The sequence below is a fragment of the Pezoporus occidentalis genome, unplaced genomic scaffold (assembly GCF_034315485.1).
Source record: "Pezoporus occidentalis ecotype Australia unplaced genomic scaffold, CSIRO_AGI_Poc_V1 ctg135, whole genome shotgun sequence".
Classification (NCBI taxonomy): domain Eukaryota; kingdom Metazoa; phylum Chordata; class Aves; order Psittaciformes; family Psittacidae; genus Pezoporus; species Pezoporus occidentalis.
The window spans coordinates 4,442,074-4,467,806 of NW_026913157.1; the positions used below are offsets into that span (position 1 = coordinate 4,442,074).

Here is a 25,733-nt window from a genome sequence, read left to right on the forward strand (position 1 = left end):
TGAACAACTGAAACCACAAGAGAAGTCATTAGCTGGACGTCGTGGTGAGGCACACTGCAGTAAGGAGCTCAGCAGCCTGGTCTTCACTGGGAGAGCCTTTTGCCTCGTAATAAATGCCACATAACTTCAGCTGAGTGGGAGGCAGTGTTCCAGTGTGAGGTGATAAACTCAGACAAGCAGGGCGGCAGCGGTTCTCTGTGCCTTATGGAAGGCTTTGGTATTGCAAAGTACATTTTTTTGATCTACTTGTTGCAGACTCGGTGGAGCTACGATAAGGTGACAAACCCATTGCCAACATGTTTCTCTACAATCTGACGTTGCAGCGTGCCACTGGTATTAGCTATGCTATCCATGGCAATTTTTCAGGTAATTTTCTTCTCCCTTCATGCATCTAGGCTTGAGCTTTTTGGGTCATAGTGGAAAAAAAGGTGATTTTTATTTGGTTTAGTTGCTGACATTAGTTTGCTTCAGTGTGCCTTTTTTTTTTTTTTCCAGTGGTATATTGTTATTTCCTCTTGAGCTGTTGTAACTTGTGGAAGGATCAAGAGAAGTTTGGGTCGATTATCTATAGATTTAATTTAGTAGTTTTTTTAGGTTAGTTTTCCTGGTCTGTTAAGAAGTACTCAAACAGTAATGGTACTGAATGTAGTTGCTTCGAATTCTTCCATAGAAATCATAGAACTCCTTGGCATTTACTAGTAATGAAATTTTATTTTATTTCTTGTAGTGCTTCTTAAAGTTGCATGTTCTGCTGCATTCTTGCCAACTCTTTGTCACATTTTGGGTTCTCTAGGAACCAAACAACAAGAAATTGTTGTTTCCCGTGGCAAGATCCTGGAGTTACTGCGCCCCGATCCCAACACAGGGAAGGTTCACACTCTGCTAACTGTGGAAGTGTTTGGAGTCATTCGGTCCCTCATGGCCTTCAGGCTGACAGGTGGCACCAAAGACTATATTGTCGTAGGCAGTGATTCGGGGCGCATTGTTATTCTGGAATACCAGCCCTCAAAGAATGTCTTTGAGAAGATTCATCAGGAAACCTTTGGCAAGAGTGGATGTCGCAGAATCGTTCCTGGCCAGTACTTGGCTGTAGACCCAAAGGGCCGTGCCGTCATGATCAGTAAGTCAGTATATCAGCTGGGTTTCACTTTATCTTTCTTCCTTCTGTCTTGTGGATATTTATTTTGGAGTGAGTTTCTGCCACCATGGTGTAATTGGAAGGGTTTCTCAGGTAATTGCTAAGCTATGAGACATGAGAGAATGCAGGCATTCAGAATAAGTTCTTTGATGCAGATGGAATTGCACAAATGAATTCTAACGCTGGAAAGAGGCCAGCTTGCTTAACGGTGCACAGATCCACAGAGTGCCATGTCTGGGAGAGAAGTTGGGGTTGCATGCATCAGTGCCACCATGTAGTCACTCAGCTGCCGTAGCCTGAAATGACGTTATGAGTTCCTTACTCTTCTCTAAGATGTATCATGGAGGCAGTTAGATGCATTTCTGATCCAGCTTCCCCAGTAGAAGGACACTTGGGTGGTTTTGGGGGGTTTTTATAAGATTTGCCACAAGGTGTCTTAGTGAATTGGTACTTTTTGGCAACTTTCTGAGTTGCCAAAGCCAGCTTTGTACAGTGCTGCTTTCCTACACACTGAGAGCTTGAAGCGATAGTACTTTAATGGTGTTTTTGTTTTCTATTAGGAATATCAACAAATAATGTTTTCTTTCTAACAAGTCTTTGTTTTCATGAGTGTGGAGGTAGCCAGTTACAGTTGTGCCATTCATGTTCATAGTGAGTGGTTGTTATGATGTGGATACTGCATATCGCTTAACTAAGAATGGATTTTCTTAGTAACAATATTTCTGAGGAGATGTTACTGCCAAATGGTTTTAAATGGTGGAAGATCTGCCTGTGCTCAATTTGGTTTTCCCTCCCTGCAGTCTGTCATCTCTTGTGTGGTGGAATGAGTGAGTAGACCTGCCTGTAGCCATTGTAGATTGGCTGTTGTTCTAGATGAGCGTAGCTCAAAGGGTCAGGTTTTGCCTTTAAAGAGCTGGAGTTGGCATTTTTGCTTGCAGCCCAAAACATTTAAAATGAGGCGTTTAAAGTTAATTGGTGGCACAGAGATAAATACTGATGGTGAGCTTCAGCAGAAGTAACAAACATTCTCTTGCAAGGCTGTGTATTGATACTGGACTGCAGATATGGTCAGATTTGATCAGCAGGAGCTGTGCTTCAGGCACTGTTGTCCTTGTTTTTGCAGGTGCTATTGAAAAGCAGAAGCTGGTGTATATCTTGAACAGAGATGCTGCTGCTCGTCTCACCATTTCCTCCCCACTGGAAGCCCACAAGGCCAATACTTTGGTCTACCATGTGGTGGGAGTCGACGTGGGATTTGAAAACCCAATGTTTGCTTGTCTGGAAATGGATTATGAGGTGAGAAGGGCTTGATCTCCCTTTGCTGTCTTTTGAGCTTTGTCATGCCTCTTCTGTTCTTAATCTGTCTGTGGAGGCAGGGAATGTTGGCTGCTTTTGCTGTCTGAGGCAATTTTCAGTTGTGAGCTTGCTTTTTGTCTTGCCTTCAGTCAGAATAGACAAGTCTCTTCTTTCTAGGTGATGATTCTTAAATTCTTGCTTTTCAACTGCAGATGTGCGTATTTTCTTCCTCTGTACCTTTTGTGGTGCATCTTCCAGCAAGTCTTCTTTTGGATTTCATTCTAATGCTACTCAAAACTGTTTCTCATGTGTCAGCTTTGTTCTTTCTTTAATACCTTTCTTGAAAGACTCTTTTCATGTGTTTTGTTTTAGGAAGCAGACAATGATCCAACAGGAGAAGCAGCAGCCAACACACAACAGACACTGACATTTTATGAACTGGACTTGGGTTTGAACCATGTTGTTAGGAAATACAGTGAGCCCTTGGAAGAGCACGGCAACTTCCTCATAACAGGTACTGCCAACTGCACCACAAAGTCATTTTCCCATGAATATACTTGGTTCCCATTCTCCCGGGAAACAGCCAATATTCTTCACATTTTGGGAGTTGTGTTGATGGTAGCTGGAGCCATTAGTATAAATTAATTGACTTTGGAGTTGGATAATGAGTGGTGGTTCACACATGGAAATGTCCAAGAATTCCTAGATACAGCTGTGATGTGAAAGTGCTCCTCATCTCTTCTTTTGGATGTATTCTGGATATTCTCTGGATTCCAAAGCTAAGAGATACTAATTAGATTGCATCTAGCTGGGAGCAGATGCAAAACTACGTATTTTTAGGTAATACAGGAGTACTTCGTACTCTCATACAGGATTCCATCAGTTAATAAATGTTTGAAAGACAGTATATGAATCCATATACCAAGGTGGTATATAAAGCAGCCTAATGCCTTCAATCTGGGAAACCACTGGAGTGCTGCTGATTCCTCTTGCAAGTATGAAGGAAGCTAAACTAGTTGACAATCCTTGTGGGCTTGCCCTGTTGCACCTTCTGTAGGCAGCTGTTGAGACATCTAATACTGGACTGGATCTGATGACTACCACTATTTTGAGCATATCTTTTGTTATGCTGGCACCTCAATAGAAGTGTTTTAAAAAACATACTCTGAGAGATAAATCAGGAAACCATCTGGTGGAATTTTTTTTTTTTTGACGGCAAGCAAAGGTGCCAGTAAGCCTAGGGTTGTGTTTAACTGACAAGTTGCTAATACGGTGTTTTGGGCATGTGATTTTCTAGACAAGAATAAGCCAGGAAAGCTAAAACATAAGCCATTTGAAGCTACATCCTTCCTTTTTCTCCTTCCTGGTCCCCTAGTTCCATCTGCCATCTTGTCGTGCTGACACAGGCAGCTGTACTTGGTTCTTTGTCTTATCCTTTAATAAGAGCAGATTATGTAGGGTGATGGAGAGGACTGAAAGCTATGACACTTTAAAGAAAGCCTAAAGAAATGTTCTGCAGGCAGCAACTCAGATCTGTGGGAAGGGCTTTTCTCATAGTATTTCTTCTTTTTGTCTCAGTTCCTGGTGGTTCTGATGGACCTAGCGGGGTGCTAATCTGTTCTGAAAACTATATTACTTACAAAAACTTTGGTGACCAGCCTGATATCAGATGCCCAATTCCCAGAAGACGGGTGAGAATTTTGTGATTCCTATCCTTTTTTTTAACATTAGCTTTGTCAGTGCTAAGTGAAAGCTTTGTGTTTGCCTTTTGAGATTAAAGGTGTCAGGGAGGCTTTACAGTAAGAAAAAAGGAGTTAAGTGTGTCAGCCTCTCACCTACCTTACTGGATGCAAGTTACGCAGGAGGGAAGATGGAGGTGGGCATAGCCTGAAGTGATGAGCTTGGTTCATGTCTCTTCTCTGAGACCTATGCTGGAGATACTCCAAAAACTCTGATCAGGCCAGCGCTGTCTGTGTACAGTGGCATTATGTGAGGTGGTGAGTCATGGTTGCTGTTGTGTGCCCAGGTAAATTCAGGAGCTGCTTTGTTGCATCTAAGGCTGCTTCCTTCACCTTTGGTGTTGCAGATTGTGTGCTTTGAACACCTGCCAAGGTTCAGCTGCTCACAAAGGGCCACATGTGGATTGCAACCTTTTCCTCCATGTCTGGTTTTGTTATGTGACAAGTTATCTGGGGAGCAGAGCAAAAAAGATAGGTGATGTTTTGGCACAGTGTCTTAGAAATTTATTGCCTTCTGGAGCAGAGTTGTACCAAGGGTAACTATGGGTACAGTGGAGGAGATGTGCTTTGTCTTTAAGCCTCCTTGCATGCTGTCAGCTCTTTAGGCACCTATGAAATTGAAATTCTTCAGTTGGAGAAATCACATCTGCACTTGCCAGGTAGGTCCACCAGTGACATCTCTTTCTTGCAGAATGACTTGGATGACCCAGAGAGGGGTATGATTTTTGTTTGCTCTGCTACACATAAGACCAAGTCCATGTTCTTCTTCCTGGCCCAGACAGAGCAAGGAGACATCTTCAAAATTACTCTGGAGACTGATGAAGACATGGTAAGCATTATGTGAAGAGCATCAAAAGCATTAAGTGTCCTTAGACAATTACTTTGGTGCTCTGAAGTGAAAAAAACGTACTGTGGGCTTAGCTGTGTAATGGCACATGGTTTGTGCAATTTGTAATACTGTTACATCTGCAGTTCTAACTGATGTTCACTCATGCGGAGACACAGTACCAGGTTTGCAAAATCCTGTGAGAACTGTGCTGCAGAGTCATTTGGGTATACTTCAGATGTTCTGCAGGCAGTTCTCTCTTCAGAAGATGTAAAGTTTGGTCCATGAACCTGCATAAGGAGGTATTCGAAAAACTGATTCTGGGGGACTTAAGTTTCTCTTGATCACAATAGGTGCTCTCTGTTTCATCTCTTGATTGAATATTTATATGCTGTTATTTTTTTATTCGAATTGAGGTAGAGTTGATCCATCAGTTCGAATCAGAGGCTTGCAGTGGCATGCCACTGGTTGTCCTAGTATTTTGCAATGAAACTATTTCTGCTGCCGTGAATCAGTTGGGGGTTTTGAGTAAATGTCAAATATCAGTTCTTCCTTCATCTAAACATGTCAGTTTAGGGACGATTGTGTTCCATCTTTAAGTGGCTTCAGGTCATTCTTGAATGTTTCACCAAGAGCTGTTGTGACTATATGAAATGTAGAAATACGCTCAAGACAGTTATTTCTTCACATGCTGGGGAACGGCTAGTGTTCAGTGAAGCAAATTTCTTTCTGTTCAACAGCTTGCTATTTTTGCAGCTGCCTTTTTTTTCCCTCCAGACTGATTCAGTGTTACCGAAAGTCTTCAAATAAAATGGGCAGCCTGACTTTTGTGTTCAAAATTGTCTGCTGTATTTCATGATTCATAACTTGCTGTCCCAAACTACTGATGTGGTTAAGCCTGGCCCACTCTCCTGCTTCCTTTTTTTTGGAGAGGATAGCTAAGCAGCTGCTTTTAATTAAGCCACACATGTACAGCTCTAGCCCTGTACTAGTACAGTCACATCTTCCTCTGTTTTCAGGTTACAGAGATTCGTCTGAAGTACTTTGATACTGTTCCTGTCGCTGCTGCCATGTGTGTGCTGAAAACAGGGTTTCTCTTTGTGGCGTCTGAATTTGGAAACCAGTGAGTAAACAATCTGATGTCAGTATTTTCCCCCTGGAAGACAGGTTTTCTCTTTGTGGCATCTGAATTTGGAAACCAGTCAGTAAACAATGTCAGCATTTTCCCCCTGGAAAACAGACTGTTTCTGTTCAGGGCTGCAAACTGGCACCTGAACCTAATGAATGTAGAAAGACAACACTTCTGTTTTCATTGGTACATTAATGCTCTGTTCACATGACTTGAGCAGAACAGTTGGCTTAGGATATGACTGAATGGAGGGACTTTCTTGTTTGAACCCAAATTAGATATTGCAGAGCACAAAGCAAGAGATCATAATCTGTTGCAGTAGGTTTTGGAAGAATTGGGCACTTGAAGTTCATATGACATCGATTGTGTATCCAGATGAATTATCTTTTAGTTTGATAGTTTTCATTGAACTTCTGTGTGTTGTGAAGTAGGTAGACCATAGAAATTGCGGTCCTTTCCTTACCAGATGTTTATTTGAGGACTTTCTCAATTCATATTTGGGGTTCCAGGCTATTCTGAAGACGCAAAGACTTTGCAGGCCTTTCAAGATGGTTTAACAGTGTCCGAGTGGGGAATTCACAGGAGTAAAGACGGGAACTTTTATTTTTTTTTCTGACTATATCTGCAGTCAGCCACCTGAGGGAGCTCCTGCCAGTTTACTGCAGTGGCTGAACTGGGTTGCGTAAACCAGGCACTTGAGGAAGCCATATTCATTTGAGCTTTATTAAAACCAGGAAGTAAATCAGTCTGTATATCTGGGGTTATGGGTTTTTTTGTTGTTTTATTTCCCCCCTCATCTCCTCTGAAGTTTAACTTGATTATTGTAACATTTAAGTTCATAAAATGGAATAGGGAATACAGATTAAAATAGTCAGATGAGAATATTCCACTAAAAAAAGATAACTGTGGAGTTGCAGTCTTAGCCATTGTCCTTGCATTTGGCCTCAGCTGTCAGTTGCTGCTTTGGCTCTAACACAAGAATATCTGAAAGGCTAGTGGGTAAATGGAGAAAACACTGGGACTCTGGGACACCCTGCCAGTGACAGCTACAAAGGTTTGAGGGGGAGGTTGTGAATTTTTTTCTTTGGAGTTTTTCTTGAAGGTCTCTGATTCCCTTTAAAGAGTTTTTCACCAAGATGGCAATCCTTAAGGCTAAATTTTGATAGCTGTATAATGTAAGGAAGGATTCCCTCTGCGGTCTGAGTATCTCTCTATGCCTTACTTAGAGAGAAGTCTACATGACCTTCACACTGAACATGCTGTTGCTCTTGCTCTCTGTCTCAAGTTACCTGTACCAAATTGCTCACCTGGGTGATGATGATGAGGAACCAGAGTTCTCTTCTGCTATGCCTCTTGAGGAAGGAGATACATTCTTTTTCCAGCCACGACCTCTCAAGAACCTGGTGCTGGTGGATGAGTTGGACAGTTTGTCTCCTATTCTGTGTTGTCAGGTATGTTGCCATCAGCAAGCTTCCATTCACCACTTAAGTCTTTCTCATTTACAGATGAGTTCATCATAGGTGAATGATTTTTTCTTCAGAGTATTTGTGTGTAAGCAGAGTCCCAAAGCTGCATTATCCTAGGTTTCCAGAAATACTGCTCTATAGTAAATCCTGGTAGAAAAGCAAGCCTGCTAAATTCTTGAGCAGCTGCTTAAGACTGGTATTTGGCCTGGCAGCCTTTGATTCCTGAGGTGATAAATGTGTGTATATATATATATATATAAAATATATATAGGAAGTTGACGAGGCCTTCTACAGGCAGCTGAGAGCGGCCTCACAGTCACAGGCTGTGGTCGTCGTGGGGGATTTTAACTTCCCTGATGTTTGCTGGAAGGACTACTCAGCAACCCAGGCACAGTCCAGGAGGTTCCTCCAGTGTATGGATGATAACTTCCTCATGCAAATGGTGGATGAGCCAACCAGGAGAGGAGCGCTGCTGGATCTCATCCTCACTAACAAGGAGGGTCTGGTCGAAGCAGTAAGGGTTGAGGGCTGCCTTGGTTGAAGCGACCATGAGATGGTGGAATTCAGGATTTTGTGTGGTAGGACCAGTAGAATAGCAAGTAGAATTGCAACCCTGGACTTTAGCAGGGCAAACTTTGGCCTTTTCAAGCAATTGCTAGGGGAAATCCCATGGGCAAGGCTGCTTGAAGGTAAAGGGGCTCAAGATAGTTGGTTGGCATTCAAGGATTGCTTTTTCCGAGATCAAGATCAGAGCATCCTGACACGTAGGAAGTCAAGGAAGAGGGCCAGGAGACCTGCATGGCTAAATAGGGAATTGCTGGGTATGCTCAAGTGGAAGAGGAGAGTTTACAGGTCATGGAAGGAGGGGCTGGCCACTTGGGAGGAATATAAGGCTGCTGCTAGGGGATGTAGGAAGGCAGCTAGGAGGACTAAGGCTTCCTTAGAATTAAATCTGGCGAGAAGGGTCAAGGACAGCAGAAAGAGCTTTTTCACATACATGGCAGATAAAACTAACACCAGAGGCAATGTAGGCCCACTGATGAACGGGATGGGTGCCCTGGTGACAGAAGGTACAGAGATGGCAGAGTTACTGAATGCCTTCTTTGTCTCTGTCTACTCTGCCGGAGGCAGTCCTGAAGAGTCCTTTACCCCTGAGACCTCAGATGAAGTCAGGTCAACAGAGCGGTTTGCCTTAGTCGATGAGGAATGGGTTAGAGACCAGTTGAGCAATCTGGACATCCATAAGTCCATGGGTCCAGATGGGATGCACCCGCGGGTGCTGAGGGAACTGGCGGAAGTCATTGCTAGACCACTCTCCATCATCTTTACCAAGTCTTGGGAAATGGGAGAGGTGCCTGAGGACTGGAGGAAAGCAAATGTCACTCCAGTCTTCAAAAGGCAAGGAGGACTCGGGTAACTATAGACCGGTCAGCCTCACCTCCATCCCTGGGAAAGTGATGGAACACCTTGTCCTTGGTGCTATCTTAAGGCATATCAAGGATAAGAGGGTTATGAGGGGCAGTCAACTTGGCTTCACCAAGGGGAAATCATGCTTGACCAATCTCTTAGCCTTTTATGAGGAAATAACACGGTGGATGGATGATGGCAGAGCGGTGGATGTGGTCTACCTTGACTTCAGCAAAGCATTTGACACAGTCTCCCACAGCATCCTCACAGCTAAATTGAGGAAGTGTGGTCTGGATGATCAGGTAGTGAGGTGGGCTGTGAACTGGCTGAAGGAGAGAAGCCAGAGAGTTGTAGTCTATGGGGCGGAGTCTAGTTGGAGGCCTGTATCTAGTGGAGTGCCTCAAGGGCAGTACTGGGACCAGTATTATTTAATATATTCATCAACGATTTAGATGAGGGAATTGAGTACTGTCAGCAAGTTTGCTGATGACACTAAGCTGGGAGGAGTGGCTGACACACCAGAAGGCTGTGCTGCCATCCAGCGAGACCTGGACAGGCTGGAGAGTTGTGCAGGGAATAACTTGATGAAATATAACAAGGGAAAGTGTAGAGTCCTGCATCTGGGCAGGAATAACCCCAGGTTCCAGTATAGGTTGGGGAACGACCTGCTAGAGAGCAGTGTAGGGGAGAGGGACCTGGGGGTCCTAGTGGACGACAGGATGACCATGAGCCAACACTGTGCCCTTGTGGCCAAGAAGGCCAATGGCATCCTGGGGTGTATTAGAAGGGGGGTGGTGAGTAGGTCGAGAGAGGTCCTCCTTCCCCTCTACTCTGCCCTGGTGAGACCGCATCTGGAATATTGTGTCCAGTTCTGGGCCCCTCAGTTCAAGAAGGACAGGGACCTGCTGGAGAGAGTCTAGCACAGGGCAACTAAGATGATTAAGGGAGTGGAGCATCTCCCTTGTGAGGAAAGACTGATGGAGCTGGGTCTCTATAGTTTAGAGTAGAGGAGACTGAGGGGTGACCTTATTAGTGTATATAAATACATAAAGGGGGAGTGTCACGAGGATGGAGCCAGGCTCTACTCAGTGGCAAACAATGACAGGACGAGGGGTAATGGGTACAAACTGGAACACAAGAGGTTCCACTTAAACTTGAGAAGAAACTTCTTCTCAGTGAGGGTGACAGAACACTGGAACAGGCTGCCCAGGGAGGTTGTGGAGTCTCCTTCTCTGGAGACATTCAAAACTCGCCTGGACACATTCCTGTGTAACCTTATCTAGGTGTTCCTGCTCCGGCAGGGGGATTGGACTAGATGATCTTTTGAGGTCCCTTCCAATCTCTAGCATACTGTGATACTGTGATATCTGGACATGGTGTCAGCAGCAGTTCTGTGCTGCCCCTCTGCTGACCATCAGACCAGTTCTCAGCTCTGCAGAGAGTTTGCTTAAAACCTGATACTATTTCAGCACAGCAGATAGTACACCCTACGGCATCTTCACTGCTTTTGGTGTTTGAAAAAAAACATTCTTAAAGCAGTAGTGTGGCATGTATAGTTTAATTCTTTCTTCCTTTGGGTATTGACACTTATTTCTCCATACAGATAGCTGATTTGGCCAACGAAGACACGCCACAGCTGTATGTGGCTTGTGGTCGGGGGCCCCGGTCATCTCTGAGAGTTCTAAGACATGGACTTGAGGTAAGACTTCAGCACTTAAGAGAAGCTTCGGAGGGGAGGACAGCGGGAGAAAATCCTTGCAATAAGGGAACTGAAATGAAGGGATTCTCCTTCTGCCATTGGTCTGGAGAGCAGCTTTCTCTAGACTTGCTTCTTGGAAGTAGAAGGGTTATATTGTTTACTCTTAAAGTCACAGAGGCTTTTTGTTCAGTTGACTCCAACCACGTGCGTTTTTGTCTCTTCTAATACTTGAGTTTGTTGAGCCAGAACATCCCGTTGTCTCTGCCAGCTGCTGCTGTTCTCTTTGCTGGGGATGGGTGACCTTCTTCTAAAGCTGATCATCCAGAGCTCTGATGTTGCTGTATCAGTGCTGAATGTATTCTACCCTGCAGCACAGGGAGAGAGCATAAGAATTAGGAATTATTAGCTTTCCTGTCCCATTGTAGGAAGGCTTAACAGTTGCTGGTGGTTAGGTGGCTTACTGTAGTTAAGTCTAAACATCTGTTTGCAAAAGAACCTTCTTTCTGTTTACTCTTAGGTATCCGAAATGGCTGTCTCAGAGCTGCCTGGTAACCCTAATGCTGTATGGACAGTGAGGAGACATGTTGAAGGTATGCAGTATTTTCCTAAAGCACAAGGAGGTGATGTTTTGTGGTGTATTTTGCTGTTTTGTCTAAGGACATAGGAAAGGTGTTGCATGATGCTTGTGTGCCATCTGTGAAAGCTGGGTTTTGAATCAGCAGCCACCTCTTTGTACTTAGAAGCCACCTTCTGGTCCCCTAGAATTGTTGCTTCTGAATGCAGATGCCCGCAGCTGCATCCGTCGCCCAATATGCTGTGTCAGCTGTACTTTGCAGCCTGAAGCTGCTGGCCTCCTCATCCTTTCCCACTTCCCATAAGTTCTTGCTCTGACATCAGCAGGCATTGATTATGCTTTTTATTGGAGCATACTCTCTGTTACATGCATGTTGACAACTACAGTAGTCAGCTCTTCGTGAGAGAGTGGGATACAAATGACAGATCAAAGAAGATAAATCAGCAACAGTATTTGTATTTTTTTACTTCCCTCTATGCATTATCTGCAAAGAAAATGGTCTATTTGGGCTAGGACACACTTCCTGTTAAAAAACCCAGCAGTGTATAGAGTGCTGCTGATTCCAGGAAAGTCAAGATTTGAAATTGGTAGAATAGATGGAATTATGGGCTTGGTTTGACTGGTTGGTTGTTTTTTTTTCCTGATCTGAAATAACAGGTTTACGTTATTAAAGTACAAGAGGAAAGAAATACAGTCCCTTGTGCTGCCTTTCTCTTGAGGGTGAGAACAGAGGCAGAGTTTTGTGTTTCCTCAGAAACACCTAAAACCCCTGAAACAGATCTGTTCTGGGTGCTGGCAGCCTCAGTGATTATTTTCTGGGGAGAGCTTTGTAAAATCTCACAAAGATTTGTTGTTTATATACTGGATATGGAAATGACAGGTTGTTGCAGTGGAGACCTTAGCCTGCTGTGGTGACACTGTATCCTGTTTTTAAGCAGTCACAGGTAGCATGTTTTCCAAGGAAGCCAGTAACCCTGTGGTAATTTCAAACACTGCTGTGGGATTTACCTTGCCATCCAAGACATGCCATCATTTTCCATACTCGTGTGAACATGCTTGAGCGAGTACGGTGGAGGTCACGGAGATGCAGCGAGGGCTGGAGCACCTCTTCTTGAAGACAGGCTGGGAGAGCTGTGCATGTTCAGCCTGGAGGAGGGAAGGCTCTGAGGAGACCTTAGAGCAGCCCAGTGCCTAAATGTGCTACAGAAAACCTGGAGAGGGTCTTTGGACAAGGGCCTGTAGGACAGGACAAGGGCGAATAGCTTTAAACTGACAGAGAAGAGACTGAGATGAGAGCAGGAAGTTCTCTGTGGGGGTGGTGAGGCCCTGGCACAGGTTGCCCAGAAAACCTTTAGCTGCCCCATCCCTTGAAGTGTTCAAGGCCAGATTGGACAGGGCTTAGAGCAGCCTGATCTAGTGGAAGGTATTCCTGCCTGTGGCAGGGGGTTGGAACTGGGTGAGCTTTTCATTTTCTTCCAACCTAAACAATTCTGTGATTGTCTGTGATTCTAAGACTCATGTACTGCCTAAGCAGTATGGAAAGAACTTTGAGCACAGAGTGCCTTCGTTTTCCCCAGAAATAAAAGGGTCAGAGGAAAAGTATTTCCACAGTTCATGTCAAAAATAGTGTGCTTTTCTTAAAAGAGGCATTCCAGTTTGATAGAGACAAACCTTTGCTCCTCTTTTCTGGAAGAGGAGTTGGTAACATCTGTTCCTCTGAGAGATGGAGGCTTCTTGCATCACCTTGCAGTCTGAAAACCTTTGCCCTTGGGGTTCCAGAGAATGCCTTTGACTTTTCAGGAGAGAGAGGACTGTTGCTAACCTACATAAACCAGACCAGTTTTGCTGCCCCTTTTTCCTCCTTGCGAATTCTCCAGGCTGCAGCATGAAGATCATCTCCATGATTTCAGAAGGCTGGAAGCTGTGGCTGTTACGAACCATGCTACTTTCTGAGTACAGTTTAAAGTTACATGAAATCAATCCCCGAGTTACAACCCTTTGAATTCAGGAACAGTTTGTGTGGGTTTAAAATCAAAAAGCCTGCAGAATCATTTCAAACATTGAAGTTGCGCGAGTGCTGGTTTTTGTGCATTCCATTTGCAGTGCTGGATTGCCTGGTTCTGCCTCACTGCCACAGTGTCCCTGTGCTGCAAGGCCTCTGTAAGAGACAGGTTTGCAGCCTTCAGAGCAAATACTAACCTTGGCTGGTATGTGGTGATACTACCAATACCAAGCCTTTTTTTTTCTTCCACAGGTTGCTGGTGGTGGAGGTGCTGATCACCACAGGTGTGTACTCACTGCCAGGGGCTACTGTATTGCCCCACAGCTTAACCACAGAGAATCCCAAAATCATGGAGCTAAACTTTTCAGTAAATGAATTCTAGGAGCTGTTGTGTAGTTGGAGATTGTTGCCTTTACTGCCTTCGGTAGCTGAGGGGTAGAAAACAACTGCCATCTTCCAGTCTTTGGGGGAGCAAGGTACTCAACTGTGTGTCTGCAGAATGGCCAGTCCTTGCTAAAATCAGAGGTGTTTTTTTATGGGCGTTTTCAGCTTCCTTCTAGACTGAGGATTGGCTCCACACTGCTTTGTAGAGACCTTGAAGAGAAAATGATCATGTGTGCTTGAAGGTATTGCTGGCATGGGAGCTCCCTGTGGTTATGGGATGTTGTTATGGTTTAAGCCCAGCTGGTAACTCAAAACCATGCAGCTGCTTGCTCACTCCCCTTTATCCCTGCCCACTCCTGGTGGGATGGGGAGGAGAACTGAAAGAATGTAAACCTCATGGATTGAGATAAGAGCAGTCCAATAACGAAAGTATAGTATAAAATTCCTAGCGCTAACAATAATGACAAGGGAAATAACAAGGGCAGAGAATATACTAAAAAGTTAAGGGAAAAAAAAAACAAGAAACCTTAGTGATGCACAGTATACTTACTCAGCATCTGCAGACCAATACCCAGCTTGACCTGAGCAGAGATATGTCCCTTCCAAGTGACTCCCCCCAGTTTCTCTACTAGGCATGATGTGCTGTGGTATGGAATACCCCTTTGGCTAGTTTGAGTCAGGTGTCCTGTCTCTGCTTCCTCGTGGTTTCTTGTGCCCCTCCTCTCTGGCAGAGCATGAGAGACTGAAAAGTCCTTGACTGGGGTAAGCATTACTTAGCAATAACTAAAACATCAGTGTGTTCCCAGCATTGTTCTCAAGACTAAAGCTGAAACACAGCACTGCACCAGCTACTAGGAAGGAGAAAAATAACACAGCTGACCCCAGGACACATGCATCTGCCCATCAGACAAGTAGATGGGGTTTGGACCAAACCCTGTTGCAGCTGAATATTAGGGTGTGGGAAGCTAGATGGCTGGGTGCTCGGCTGTTGAGATACATGCAAAACTGAGAGCTGACAGCCTGCCTTCCCTACCTGGTGCTCCTGCTTGAAAGGCCATATGCAGTGACTCTCAGGTGCAGAGTCTCCATTCAGTAGTCACCAGAAACACAGGAAAATGTGCTGTCTTCCCATTAGTATCTTTTAAGTGAGAATAATCCCTACCTTTGTTGCTCCTCATCTCTCTGTTCACTGAACAAGTCTTAGCTGGTGTCTGCATTTGTGTTGGTTCAAATTCACATGCTGCAGAGCATGAATAAACTGTACCAGGCGTGGGCTGGTGTATAGGAATGGAATTCTCATGGAATAACTGAAACTGAATCCGTAACAAATAACAAAAAGCATGGTAGGATAGAGTTCATGGACTGAAATGTGTATTTTCATAACTGTCATGTGGATGAAGCTGCAGAAAACTTGTAATGAATGCATAGGAAAATTAGTCTAGCTGTGGTTCTCCAGAGTCATTAAAATGTCTCTGTTACTTGCTGAAAGGAGCTAACTGGAGCAATTAGAACAGTAATAAGCATCTCTGAGGTCATGTGTCTTTGTATTTTGCATGCAAAATAATGAGTATCAGTTCAGAACTCTGGAGAGCCTGATGTTATGCTTGAGATTATGCAGAGCTAAGTAGATACCTTTTCATATTAAAGTCTATAGATCTTTTAGTTTTCTGAGAATACTTCTCAGTGTGCTACAGGGATTTAGTCTTCTTAATCTCAACTAGGCTGGTATATTTTCTAGACCAAAATTGTATTGTTTTGGATCTGGATGAATGCATCTCATTCACTGACTTAATTCTGGTAAATCAAACCCTTTATTTCAAAAGCTCCAGCCAAGAGGCATTAGGTAACACTACTGGACTTCAAGCAAAAATGCCCTGGTCACTGTTATTGACCCAAACTTAAAGGCATGCTCTGATATAACTGTAAGCCAGTGGAAAAAAAAGATCATCAGAACTATAAAGAGGTAGGAATGAGTTTTCATTTGGAGTAAGACTAAGGGAATCTGTTTTGCTTTCGAATGGGAGTTCTTTGTCCTGCTCCAAATCATGTGGTTACGCCTCCAGCTGGGACATGGTGGTTTATCATGAGAATGACAGCCCCCAGGGAAGAAGGCAGCAGCTCTCAAGAAGTTAGGAAAGCACTGATGGTCTTTGAAATGGAATTTTAGAACATCCTGTCTACAGGATATTTATTAATTAAATGCTTAGCCTGTGAACTGCTAGAACCTCTATTTAAAACAGTCGAGGAATTCTTTTAGATTTATGGTGTTGAAAAATTCAGGCAGGTTTGTAGGAGCAGCTGCTATTTAGTGTGGAAAATAATGACTATGTAGTAGTGCATGTCTTGCTGAGCTATTACCATCGGCTGTTAACATTAAGAGAAATTCTCCTGTTAAGCTGTATTTTAAGTAGTAACTGATTGGTTTCTGTGTGCAGGTTCAGTTCTTACGTTCTCATTTCCACAAGTGGGATTTGCTCCTGTCTGTGGGCTTTAGGAGAATGTTAGAAGTTTATGCCACAGACCACTGTTAGAATTGCTTTAATGGCACAAAGCTCTTCAGTTTGATCATAGCTGTGGTCTGTATACCAGTTGAGGGAGAGAAGAATGATGGGATTTTTTCACTTGCATATTTTCAGCTGTATGTAAGACCTTTCTGTTCCAAACGTGACGCAGCATGTTTGGCAGAGCCTCCATATAAACAGGGTGGATAAGAAAAGGATCCATTCCTGGAGCATTTGTTTCAGTTGGCCCAGTTCTGTTTCATTAAGCTGGTGCATGGTATTTGCTGGCATCTTGTATTCAACCCAGCAAGAGTTCCCTATTTTCTTTCTCTACTTTGGGAATCTTTCCCCACTTCTCCATGTCTCCCACATGTGCAGATTATGGAGAAACTGCTCAAGGACAAAAACTGTGACAGCTCTCTTACACCCTGACCTTTGCTGATTGTCTTGTGCTGTGGTGCATAGGTCTGAGCTTTAGGTTGAGTTTGGTTAAAATGGGGAATTTTTTCTTTTTAAGAAGTAGCACTTGTATGGCAACAGCAGCAGAAGTGGAGTTGCTTCTAAAGCAGTTTTACTCCGCTGAGGCTTCTGCCTCCGTTTCCCAGCAGACTTCATTGTTTCTTTTGCTTTTGTTATTCTGTTTTAATGAGACTCCTCTCCCCCTCTTTAATGCCTGTCATCTTCTGCAGAATGAAAACAGACAGCAGTATATCAGGGCATTCCCTTTACCTACTGACATTGTTTCCCACAAAATTTCCTTATTTCAGAATGAGCTCTTATGACTATTTTAATTAGCATAGCTCTTCCACATGCAAGCTACTGGACTCTAAAGCTGTTCCTCTTGGGAGAAGCCGGTACTGGAGATAGTAGTTGCAGTACTGTCACTTCTTCCAGTAGAAGTAAAGGTCAGTGTTTGCTCTATCTTAAAAAAAATTGTTTCTCATCCCAGAAGACTGTAGGGGTGGCTGTGTGATGAATGTAAGCTAGCTGAGCTTGTAGATGAGGACAGAGCACGCTAACCCAGAGCTCCTCTGTTGCACTGCACCCGAATTGTTCTCTGCAGCCTTTTATTATGTGTATACTGGATTAGGTACAAGGTCGTGCAACCTACTGTTTGCAGCATCCATGGTGTGGTTTCTGCAGATGAGTTCCATGTGTTCATATTATTGAGGTATTCAGTTTGGTGTCACTGGGTGTTAAATCTGGATTCAGCTCCTGGTGTGACGTGGGTCAAGTGCTAAAGACTTCTAGACTTGAACTGTCTTTGAAGAATGTAGGCTGGAGCCTTGCATGCCAGAATCCAGAGTATGGTGAATTGACTCTGTATCGGGATCATGATTTGACCCCTGGTTCAGTCTTGCATTGTTTGGAGTCTAGCAGTGGCTGGCTTTCAGACCGTGTGTCCTAGAACGAACTTGCACAACACTGCCAGCAGATTTAATTATCGCAGAATTCTGAGTAACTGCTGGACATCTGTCAGGCTGCTAATTTTGTTGGGAAGTCTTGCATTTACTTAATCAACACCCTTTTTTCCCTGTCTCCCTTAACCAGATGAATTTGATGCCTATATCATTGTGTCCTTCGTAAATGCCACACTGGTGCTGTCTATCGGAGAAACTGTAGAAGAAGTGACTGACTCAGGATTCCTGGGTACTACACCCACGTTGTCCTGCTCTCTTCTTGGTGACGATGCTTTGGTACAGGTAATGGAAAGCTGCTTCTGATGTGTCTGATTACATCTGCCACTTTCTGCTTGCGGCATGGCCACAGTTTCTATGTTAGTGCAGCATATGTTGTGTTAAAAGGTGTGGATTGGTAAAGAGTGACATGATTCATTTCCTTTCCCATTTTACACTGTGCTAAGTGAACTGGACCAGCTGAAGATGGTTCTAATCTCCTTCGTTGTGTGCCCAGTAGTTCCTTGCTGTAGCTCAAAGATGCAATGGTTCCAGCTGGCAGGTGATTTCATGCTAGTTCAGCCTGTTGCATAGCCAGTAGCTCACCACTGCCAGGAGTGGTGCTTTCTTTGGCTTTTGTGTGTCAGAACCACCAGTGAGAGTTGTGAAGGGTGATAAATACAAAACTGCTGTGACTTTTTTTTTTTTTTTTTTTTTAATCTTTCAGGTTTATCCAGATGGGATCCGGCACATCCGAGCAGATAAGAGAGTAAATGAATGGAAGACGCCAGGGAAGAAAACCATTGTAAAATGTGCTGTGAACCAAAGACAAGTAGTGATAGCACTGACTGGAGGAGAACTGGTTTATTTTGAGATGGACCCGGTATGTATATTAATGCTGGGAATGAGTTTTGGTAGAGCCAGATGGACTATGAGGCATGCCAGAGACTGATCCTTGATGAGACCCACAGACACGGATTCTGTAGTGAAGCATCCTTCTTGAATGAATAGATAAAAGCCCTGCAGAGCTGGACTCTGTCTAAGATTATTTAAGGGCTAATTAGACTGAGGCTGGAAATTGTGTACTTACCCTACTGCTATTCTGGTTCTTCCAACTGTAGCTGAAATAATGCTGTAAATAAATGTTTTTTTAAAAATACAATCCAAAGCACTGGCCTAAAAAAAAAAAAGTGCTGGGGGGAAAGTGTGGAGAGACATTTGATGCTGGTTCACTCCATTGGGCAGTCAGTAAGTGTCTTTTGTGCTTTTTTTTCTCAGTCAGGACAGCTGAATGAGTACACAGAAAGAAAGGAGATGTCAGCTGATGTCGTTTGCATGAGCCTGGCCAATGTTCCTCCTGGGGAGCAGCGCTCCCGCTTCCTTGCTGTTGGGCTGGTGGACAACACTGTCAGAATTATTTCCCTTGACCCTTCAGTGAGTAGCTGTGTTGTTGCTGCTTCTTCCATTGGCTTGAAATGCTCAGAAGGGTATTCCAGAGGTGGGCTGTGTCCATCCAAGCTGTCTCTCCATATTCAGGTGGATGACCAGGAATGAATAGCTTGTGTGGCTTTTCTGTAGGAGGAAGCATGGCTCCTGATCCTAACCTGTAACAATTTCCTTGTTTTATCTAGCCTCACCCTTGCCTGGAGGTTCAGCTGATGAGAAATTATTGCTTCATTGTTTTGTTTTAGATTTTGGTTTTGTGTGTTTTGGGGGGTTTTGTTTGTTTTTCTTGTCTTACTGTTTAAACCTGTACTAAAGCAGACTCATTCTGCAAGCAGGTCAGCACCAAACCACCATTAATTTCTCTCTCTGCAGCAGAGAAGTTTTCAGCAGATGACTGAAGTAACAAACTTTGCATAGGTCTCTCCATGCTAAATAGCGGCAAACTGCTAGAACAGTTTCGAAGAATCTAGTTTATCTTTTCCAAACCCCAGGGCTGCTACCACTCTTGCTTGCCAAAATCCACAGAGCCAGTGTTTATTTGGACTTTTTCCTTTTTTGTATGCTGAATACTCTTTTTGGAGATCTAAAAGGGCATCTCAAAGTTTCTTAGATGTAGCTTGAATCCCCTCTTGCCATGCCAAGCCTTGCTGACTGGTGTGCTACCTCTATTCTGTCTCCATAGGATTGCTTACAGCCACTGAGTATGCAGGCCCTTCCTGCTCAGCCTGAGTCATTGTGTATTGTGGAGATGGGTGGCACGGAGAAGCAGGATGAGCTGGGGGAGAGAGGCACCATTGGCTTTCTGTACCTGAACATTGGACTGCAGGTGAGGGGTGCCTGCCTGGTTCTGGCAGACTTGTCTTGGTGAGCTTTCACTTGAAAAATGGATTGTGAAAGTAGCTTTGTCATCATGCAGCACAACACAAAGCCTGGCTGTTCCTCTTTGTTACAACAGGCTTAACAACTAAGATGGGGGAATTCACTGTGTGACATGTGGTGCAAGTTTCACCATGCATTCATGGACTTAAGGTTCATCAAAAGACAGTGTATTGTCCTGGGGGTCTTGTAGATCAAAATGTGCTTTTCCCCTTCCAGAAGGAGGGCATATTCTTAAGAAAAAAAAAAAAAAAAATCTCTGGGTAAAATGTTGGGCAGTTGTTTAGAAACTGGCTGTAGGGCCGAGTGTATAAGGAGTAGCTGCCCATAGCCACAGGCTCTGCCCTAATAACTCTGCTGTTACACAACTTTTTGTTGCATCCGGTGCTGTCTCTGTGATCTTCAACCAAAACGTTCTGACAATTCAACATCTAGTAAAAACAGTCAGAGCAGCCTAGGTTCTTTCACATGCTTCAAGCTTGATGTAAGAAGCTCTTTGTAAGTAGCATGATGTTTTGGGTAAATACTTTGTACCAAGAGGGATTCGGATCTGGAATTAGCCTCAGGTTTTCATGGTTTATGGGATGTACTCATAAGCCATTGGTCTAGTTTTTTGCTTTTTCCTGTTTGGTGTACATGTGTTTTACAAGTAATTCCTTTTGGAATAGGAGTGTTCAGGAGCTATGCTTTTTCATATGAAGAGCCAATTTGGATATAGTTATAGAAGAGAGTTGTACCAGAAACTAGGAAACCTAGGAATAGACACCCAATTCTTCAGAAGTTTTGAGTAATGGTTGTTATTTCTTGTCTGTAATCTTGATCTATTTGGTTTGCTGATGTCAAGAATGGTGTGCTGCTGCGAACTGTCCTGGATCCTGTTACCGGTGATCTTTCCGATACCAGGACCAGATACCTTGGCTCCCGGCCTGTGAAACTCTTCCGAGTCCGAATGCAAGGCCAAGAGGCAGTAAGTGAGGCAAACTCAGAGGGGTACAGATCCATTCTCCAGACACAGCATCCCATGTTTCATTATTGGTGGGCAGAGTGGGAAACTGTCCTTGCAGTACATCAGGACCCTCGGGGGGGGGGGGGGGGGGGGGAAGTAGAATGACTTAGAATGACTTCAGTATGGAACTGCTTGGCTCGCAGCTTGCTCTTTCACAAACACCCTTGTTCATGTTGGTATTCCCCTTAATTCTTATCAAGTAATGTGTAGTGCTGCCCTGCGTGTTTGGAAATGGGACTTATTGGACCCATAGGCTGTGTTTGCAGCATGTCTGGAAAGCTCTGAGCAGATTCTTAGGCTTAGAGACACTGAAAAACCTCACATTGCCTGTGTTAGTGCACAGTGGCAGAAAGAGCCCTGCACAGAAATCTTCCCTTTGACTGCTTGATGCAGTGATGGTTGTTTCCTGTGCCTATTTAGAATGGCTCAGCTAGGGACTGGACAGCTGCCACACATGGTTCCGGGAAAACATTTGCAGGGTTTGGCACACAGGGGTGAAAGTGTTTCATCAGAAGTACCATTTCCAGGCCTTGTGATGTGGCACTGGGGAGATCAGCCACCTCCTGCTTGACTCATTTTTGGATGACCCCGTCAGAGTTGGGAAATACTGCTGGTCAGTGCAGGGGGCTGGATCAGGGAATGTGAGGACTGCTTCAGTGTTATGGTACACTGGGTAAATCTCTTCAACTTGCTCCTGCCAGCTGTACCTTGGAGGTGAGCTGCTTTGCAGCTTGGGCAGAGGGTGCTGTAGCAGAGTAATATCTGATTGCTTTTCTGCTTGGAGTCCATTCTTGATTCCTTCTGTCACAATATGGGGAGAAAAAACAGAATGTTTATGGCCAGTCAGTGATAGGTGGGGGGTACCCTATGAGAGATTCAGTGTAATTCCAGCTGTTATTGCTGGGGCAGAAAGTAAGGCTGTACTGACGTTGAGTTATGTCATGTATAAAGCTGAAGGGTTTAGAGGTCTGTCTTCCTTTGTTTTCCTTAACTTGAAAATACGCTACTCATGATTTTAAGGGAATTTCACTTGCTTGCTACCATGTTTGGATGGTGACAAAGCAGTAAATACTTATTTTAAATTACCTGTTCCCATTAGAACAGGCTATTGTTAAAAGAAAAAAAAAAAAAGCTGTGAAAGTATTTGTTATCATGGCTTTTACAGATAACAGTTTTTATTGCACCTCAGTTTGAATATTTGTTTTCTTAATAGTGTTTAAAATTCCTCTTCATGTCATACGCAGTTTCTAGATAAAACTCTTTCTTGAAAGCAAGCAGAATCTCTGAGGGTGTGCCCTGAGCTGGGTGGAGTCCACCCCCAAGAACTCAGGTGTTAAGTGGGTAAGAGCCAGGCATATTTGCCTGGCACATCCCTTCCTATTTGCAAGGAGTGAGCTTGTTTTCATCCCCAGAACTAATAAATTTGTTGTCTGTCTTCCCCAGGTGCTGGCCATGTCAAGCCGATCCTGGCTCAGTTACTCCTATCAGTCACGCTTCCACCTGACTCCCTTGTCTTATGAGACACTGGAGTTTGCCTCCGGTTTTGCTTCTGAGCAGTGCCCAGAGGGCATTGTAGCCATCTCCACAAACACACTGAGGTAAGAACTGGTGGGGGAACACGCTTCTAGGCTGGGATGCAAGGCACAAAGGAAGGGTGGTGAATTCTCACTAGACGTTCAAAAGGAAAGAGGTAAAGTGACTTAGCTAAAGAATTGAGGTCTTTTTGAGGTTATTTGATTATGGATCATGATTTGATGGAAATACTGGTGGATTTCAGGAAACAAATGGAATACAAGAACAATTGTGCTGTTAAAAAGAAATAGGGTGTGTTTCTCTGACTTGTATTTTTCAGCTTTTTTAAGTTAAGTTTAATTCAGGTTATCCTTAAATTCTCTGGTCCTTAGAGGGAAGCTTTTAATAACTATGAACCTATTGTGTATTAGGATCTTGTGGCTGGTGATTTGAATTGGCTACTTTGCAGAAAAAAAGAACAGTTGATTCAAGAAATCAGAGGCATGACAGGGGTGTATTTGTTGCCTTTTTTAAAAAATTCAGCTTAGATGCTAAAAACATAAATGAAAATAATGGAACACAAATTCAGGACCTCTGCTGTATGCACTTGAACAGGCACTTTTTTCATATCTGTCTTAACTGACGTATTGCAGCATTCATTGCTTTTAAAGGAGTCATTCTTTCTGGAGAGACTTGTGGTTTTTAGTCACCAAATGCCAGAAGAACTGGCATTTCAGCTGGCAAGGCACAGGAAGAAAGAGTTGGCATTGCCTTTCTCATACTGTTTTAACTAAAGTGCCTCTGAGGAGCATTTGATTACTTGTCAAAGTCTGTGTCACATTTAGATTCAGATGATGTTTCCCCACACTTCTCCTCTTCCATTTGCTCTTTGTTCCTTTTGGGATAGACTTGCTTCAGCACCACTGAGGATGCACCCTGGGACAGACAGCCCTCACATCAAGGACCTTTTGCTGCTGGAACATTCCTTGTCCTACAGCATCATCTCCCATATAGGATGCTAGTTCTGCTCTGCTCTCTGGAGCTGTTTGCTGGTTACTCGCTGGCCTGAGAAAAGTGCTACTTTCTCCAGCACTAGCCAGTTTCACAGTCATAACGCTCAAGTACAGTTTTGTTCTCTTGGACAGCTGCTTTTGGACCTTGTTCAACTTGTGTCACATCTCTCTTCCCCAGGATTTTGGCACTGGAGAAGCTGGGGGCAGTCTTCAACCAGGTTTCCTTCCCATTGCAGTACACACCCCGAAAATTTGTCATTCACCCAGAGAGCAACAACCTGATTGTTATCGAGACAGACCACAACGCTTACACTGAGGCCACCAAGGCACAGAGGAAGCAGCAAATGGCTGAGGTAATAGGGCAGGGGACAGGTACACACTTCTGTTGCCTGGAAAGAATTCTGCAGCTGGAAATCCTGCCTGCTTACAAGTTCCCATCTGCTGTTACCTGCACGTTTTTGTACCCTATGTGAATGCAGGGGCTGAAAGGAGTGAAGATCTGCCTCAAAGCACCCATTTTATCAGCATACACTGCTTCCCATTGATCCTTTCTTTTCATGTTACTATAGCAGGCATAATGTATACTGGAGGACAGTCATGCTTGTCTGGCACCATTCTCTGGTTTTTCTGTGACTGAGAATGTTTGGATTTCAGTGGATTAATTTATTCTCAGTGTTATTTCTAGAGTTGTAGAATTAAAAAACTAGCTCGGCAGTTAACTGCCCTTTGGGCAGGGCAGAGCTGACCCTGCTGTGCTCTGAGCTGCAGAGGCTCACATGGGAATAAGCTCGGGATGGATGGAAGCTTTGGGATTCGGTGGGTTTTATGTTTTCACAGGCAGTACCTTGCCCTGGAATACCTGGGCTTATGGGAAACAGGAAGTCTATATTCTTCAGAATATCAGTATGTCTGGTAAGGAAATCCACTGAGGTGTTCTCTTCTCCTGTCTCTTAATGTGCCATAGGAAATGGTGGAGGCTGCAGGTGAAGATGAGAGGGAGTTAGCTGCTGAGATGGCTGCAGCCTTTCTGAATGAGAATCTTCCTGAGTCCATCTTTGGTGCTCCCAAGGCAGGGAATGGACAGTGGGCCTCTGTTATCAGGGTGATGAGCCCCATCCAGGGAAATACATTAGATCTGGTGCAGCTAGAGCAGAATGAAGCTGCTTTCAGGTAAGAAGCATTGCCAGGTGCATCAGGGATCTGCTTGTGATGAGTCTTCTGTGTTTTTTCCTTTTTTCACTTAGCTGTTACCGAGTTGAAATCCAGATGCAGCCTGTTATCAAGAGACTGGCTTGAAATCCCAGAAGTGATTGCCACATGCTTAAAGCTTTTATCTTGCCTTTCCTTCCTTTCTGGCCCTGATCTTTCCTCACATGGCAGCAGCAGCTGGTACTCCAGATGCATTTGCTGGTCTCCAGTGCTTGAAGACCAACATTGGGATGTAAATGGCAGATAAAAGATGTAAATGACAGATAGGAGAGCTGGGAACAAGAGAATGTGCTGCTGTTTCTCACTTCCCCTTCTCATCCAGATAAACTGAGCATATATTAAATGGAAAGAAAGTGTTGGAGGGAAGGGAGGGGAAAACCAACACAGTAACCACAAAGAACAGCAAATGCCTCAGCAGGTGAAGTGGAGTTAGGTCATGTTAGTCCAAAAGGTTGATTCTGCCCTGTTCTTTCCAGGATTCCCAACCTGGCTAAATTAAGCAGGAAATAACCCTGAAAGATGGGGAAGTTGTATGTACGTGGCCAAATTGGAACAGCCTTTCAAAAACAGCTTCGTGTGGAGCTTTGTACATTGCTAGGCAGTGTCCAGCCTGTGAAAGCATGAAAGTACGGCTTTGGACATACGTGACACCTGGGCACATCTTTTTATATGGAGAGTGTGAAAAAATGAAGGAATCTGCATTAAGCATTTCTGCAGGGATGAAGAATGACCTCAGAAAACAAAATGTCAGTGTTGGAAGGCTGGGCTTTCGTATCTCTGCCTGACTAGGTGCAATTGTGCTGTCAAGGAACCAAGTCCACGTGTGCAGTGTTAGTGTCATATCGTGCTGGTCTACTGACACGTCCTGTCATCCCCAGTGTGGCGGTGTGCCGGTTCTCTAATACTGGTGATGAGTGGTACGTGCTGGTGGGAGTTGCCAAGGACCTGATCCTGAACCCACGCTCGGTTGCTGGGGGATTTGTCTACACGTACAAGCTGGTGAATAGTGGTGAGAAGCTGGAGTTTCTGCACAAGGTGAGAGGGTCATTCACAGGTAAGGTGCTGCAATAGCTGTTACTTCACCCTGAATGCTACTGTAATAGTGCAGTAGTC

The 25,733-nt window shown here is 44.1% G+C and overlaps 1 protein-coding gene and 1 non-coding gene across 3 annotated transcripts in view; both read left to right on the top strand.

The window, feature by feature from the left end:
- Nucleotides 1–235: 235 nt before the first annotated feature.
- SF3B3 (splicing factor 3b subunit 3) overlaps nucleotides 236–25,733 on the top strand; it is a 32,499-nt gene continuing 7,001 nt past the window's right edge. The window contains exons 1-19 of one of the 2 annotated variants that reach the window (XM_062609282.1): nucleotides 236–366; nucleotides 794–1,120; nucleotides 2,262–2,434; nucleotides 2,807–2,948; nucleotides 4,013–4,125; nucleotides 4,865–5,002; nucleotides 6,019–6,122; nucleotides 7,414–7,579; nucleotides 10,605–10,700; nucleotides 11,218–11,290; nucleotides 17,713–17,864; nucleotides 18,286–18,441; nucleotides 18,837–18,992; nucleotides 19,687–19,830; nucleotides 20,725–20,847; nucleotides 22,330–22,484; nucleotides 23,590–23,764; nucleotides 24,376–24,581; nucleotides 25,499–25,655. In XM_062609282.1, the coding sequence (XP_062465266.1) occupies nucleotides 297–366; nucleotides 794–1,120; nucleotides 2,262–2,434; nucleotides 2,807–2,948; nucleotides 4,013–4,125; nucleotides 4,865–5,002; nucleotides 6,019–6,122; nucleotides 7,414–7,579; nucleotides 10,605–10,700; nucleotides 11,218–11,290; nucleotides 17,713–17,864; nucleotides 18,286–18,441; nucleotides 18,837–18,992; nucleotides 19,687–19,830; nucleotides 20,725–20,847; nucleotides 22,330–22,484; nucleotides 23,590–23,764; nucleotides 24,376–24,581; nucleotides 25,499–25,655 (2,826 nt within the window). In that variant the 5' untranslated portion in view covers nucleotides 236–296. The remainder of the gene's footprint in view (nucleotides 367–793; nucleotides 1,121–2,261; nucleotides 2,435–2,806; nucleotides 2,949–4,012; nucleotides 4,126–4,864; nucleotides 5,003–6,018; nucleotides 6,123–7,413; nucleotides 7,580–10,604; nucleotides 10,701–11,217; nucleotides 11,291–17,712; nucleotides 17,865–18,285; nucleotides 18,442–18,836; nucleotides 18,993–19,686; nucleotides 19,831–20,724; nucleotides 20,848–22,329; nucleotides 22,485–23,589; nucleotides 23,765–24,375; nucleotides 24,582–25,498; nucleotides 25,656–25,733) is intronic. The other variant, XM_062609283.1, reaches the window with a different exon arrangement.
- On the top strand, nucleotides 4,318–4,397 carry LOC134158891 (small nucleolar RNA SNORD111). Its single transcript, XR_009962943.1, has one exon. It is a non-coding gene; the product is annotated as a small nucleolar RNA SNORD111 (small nucleolar RNA).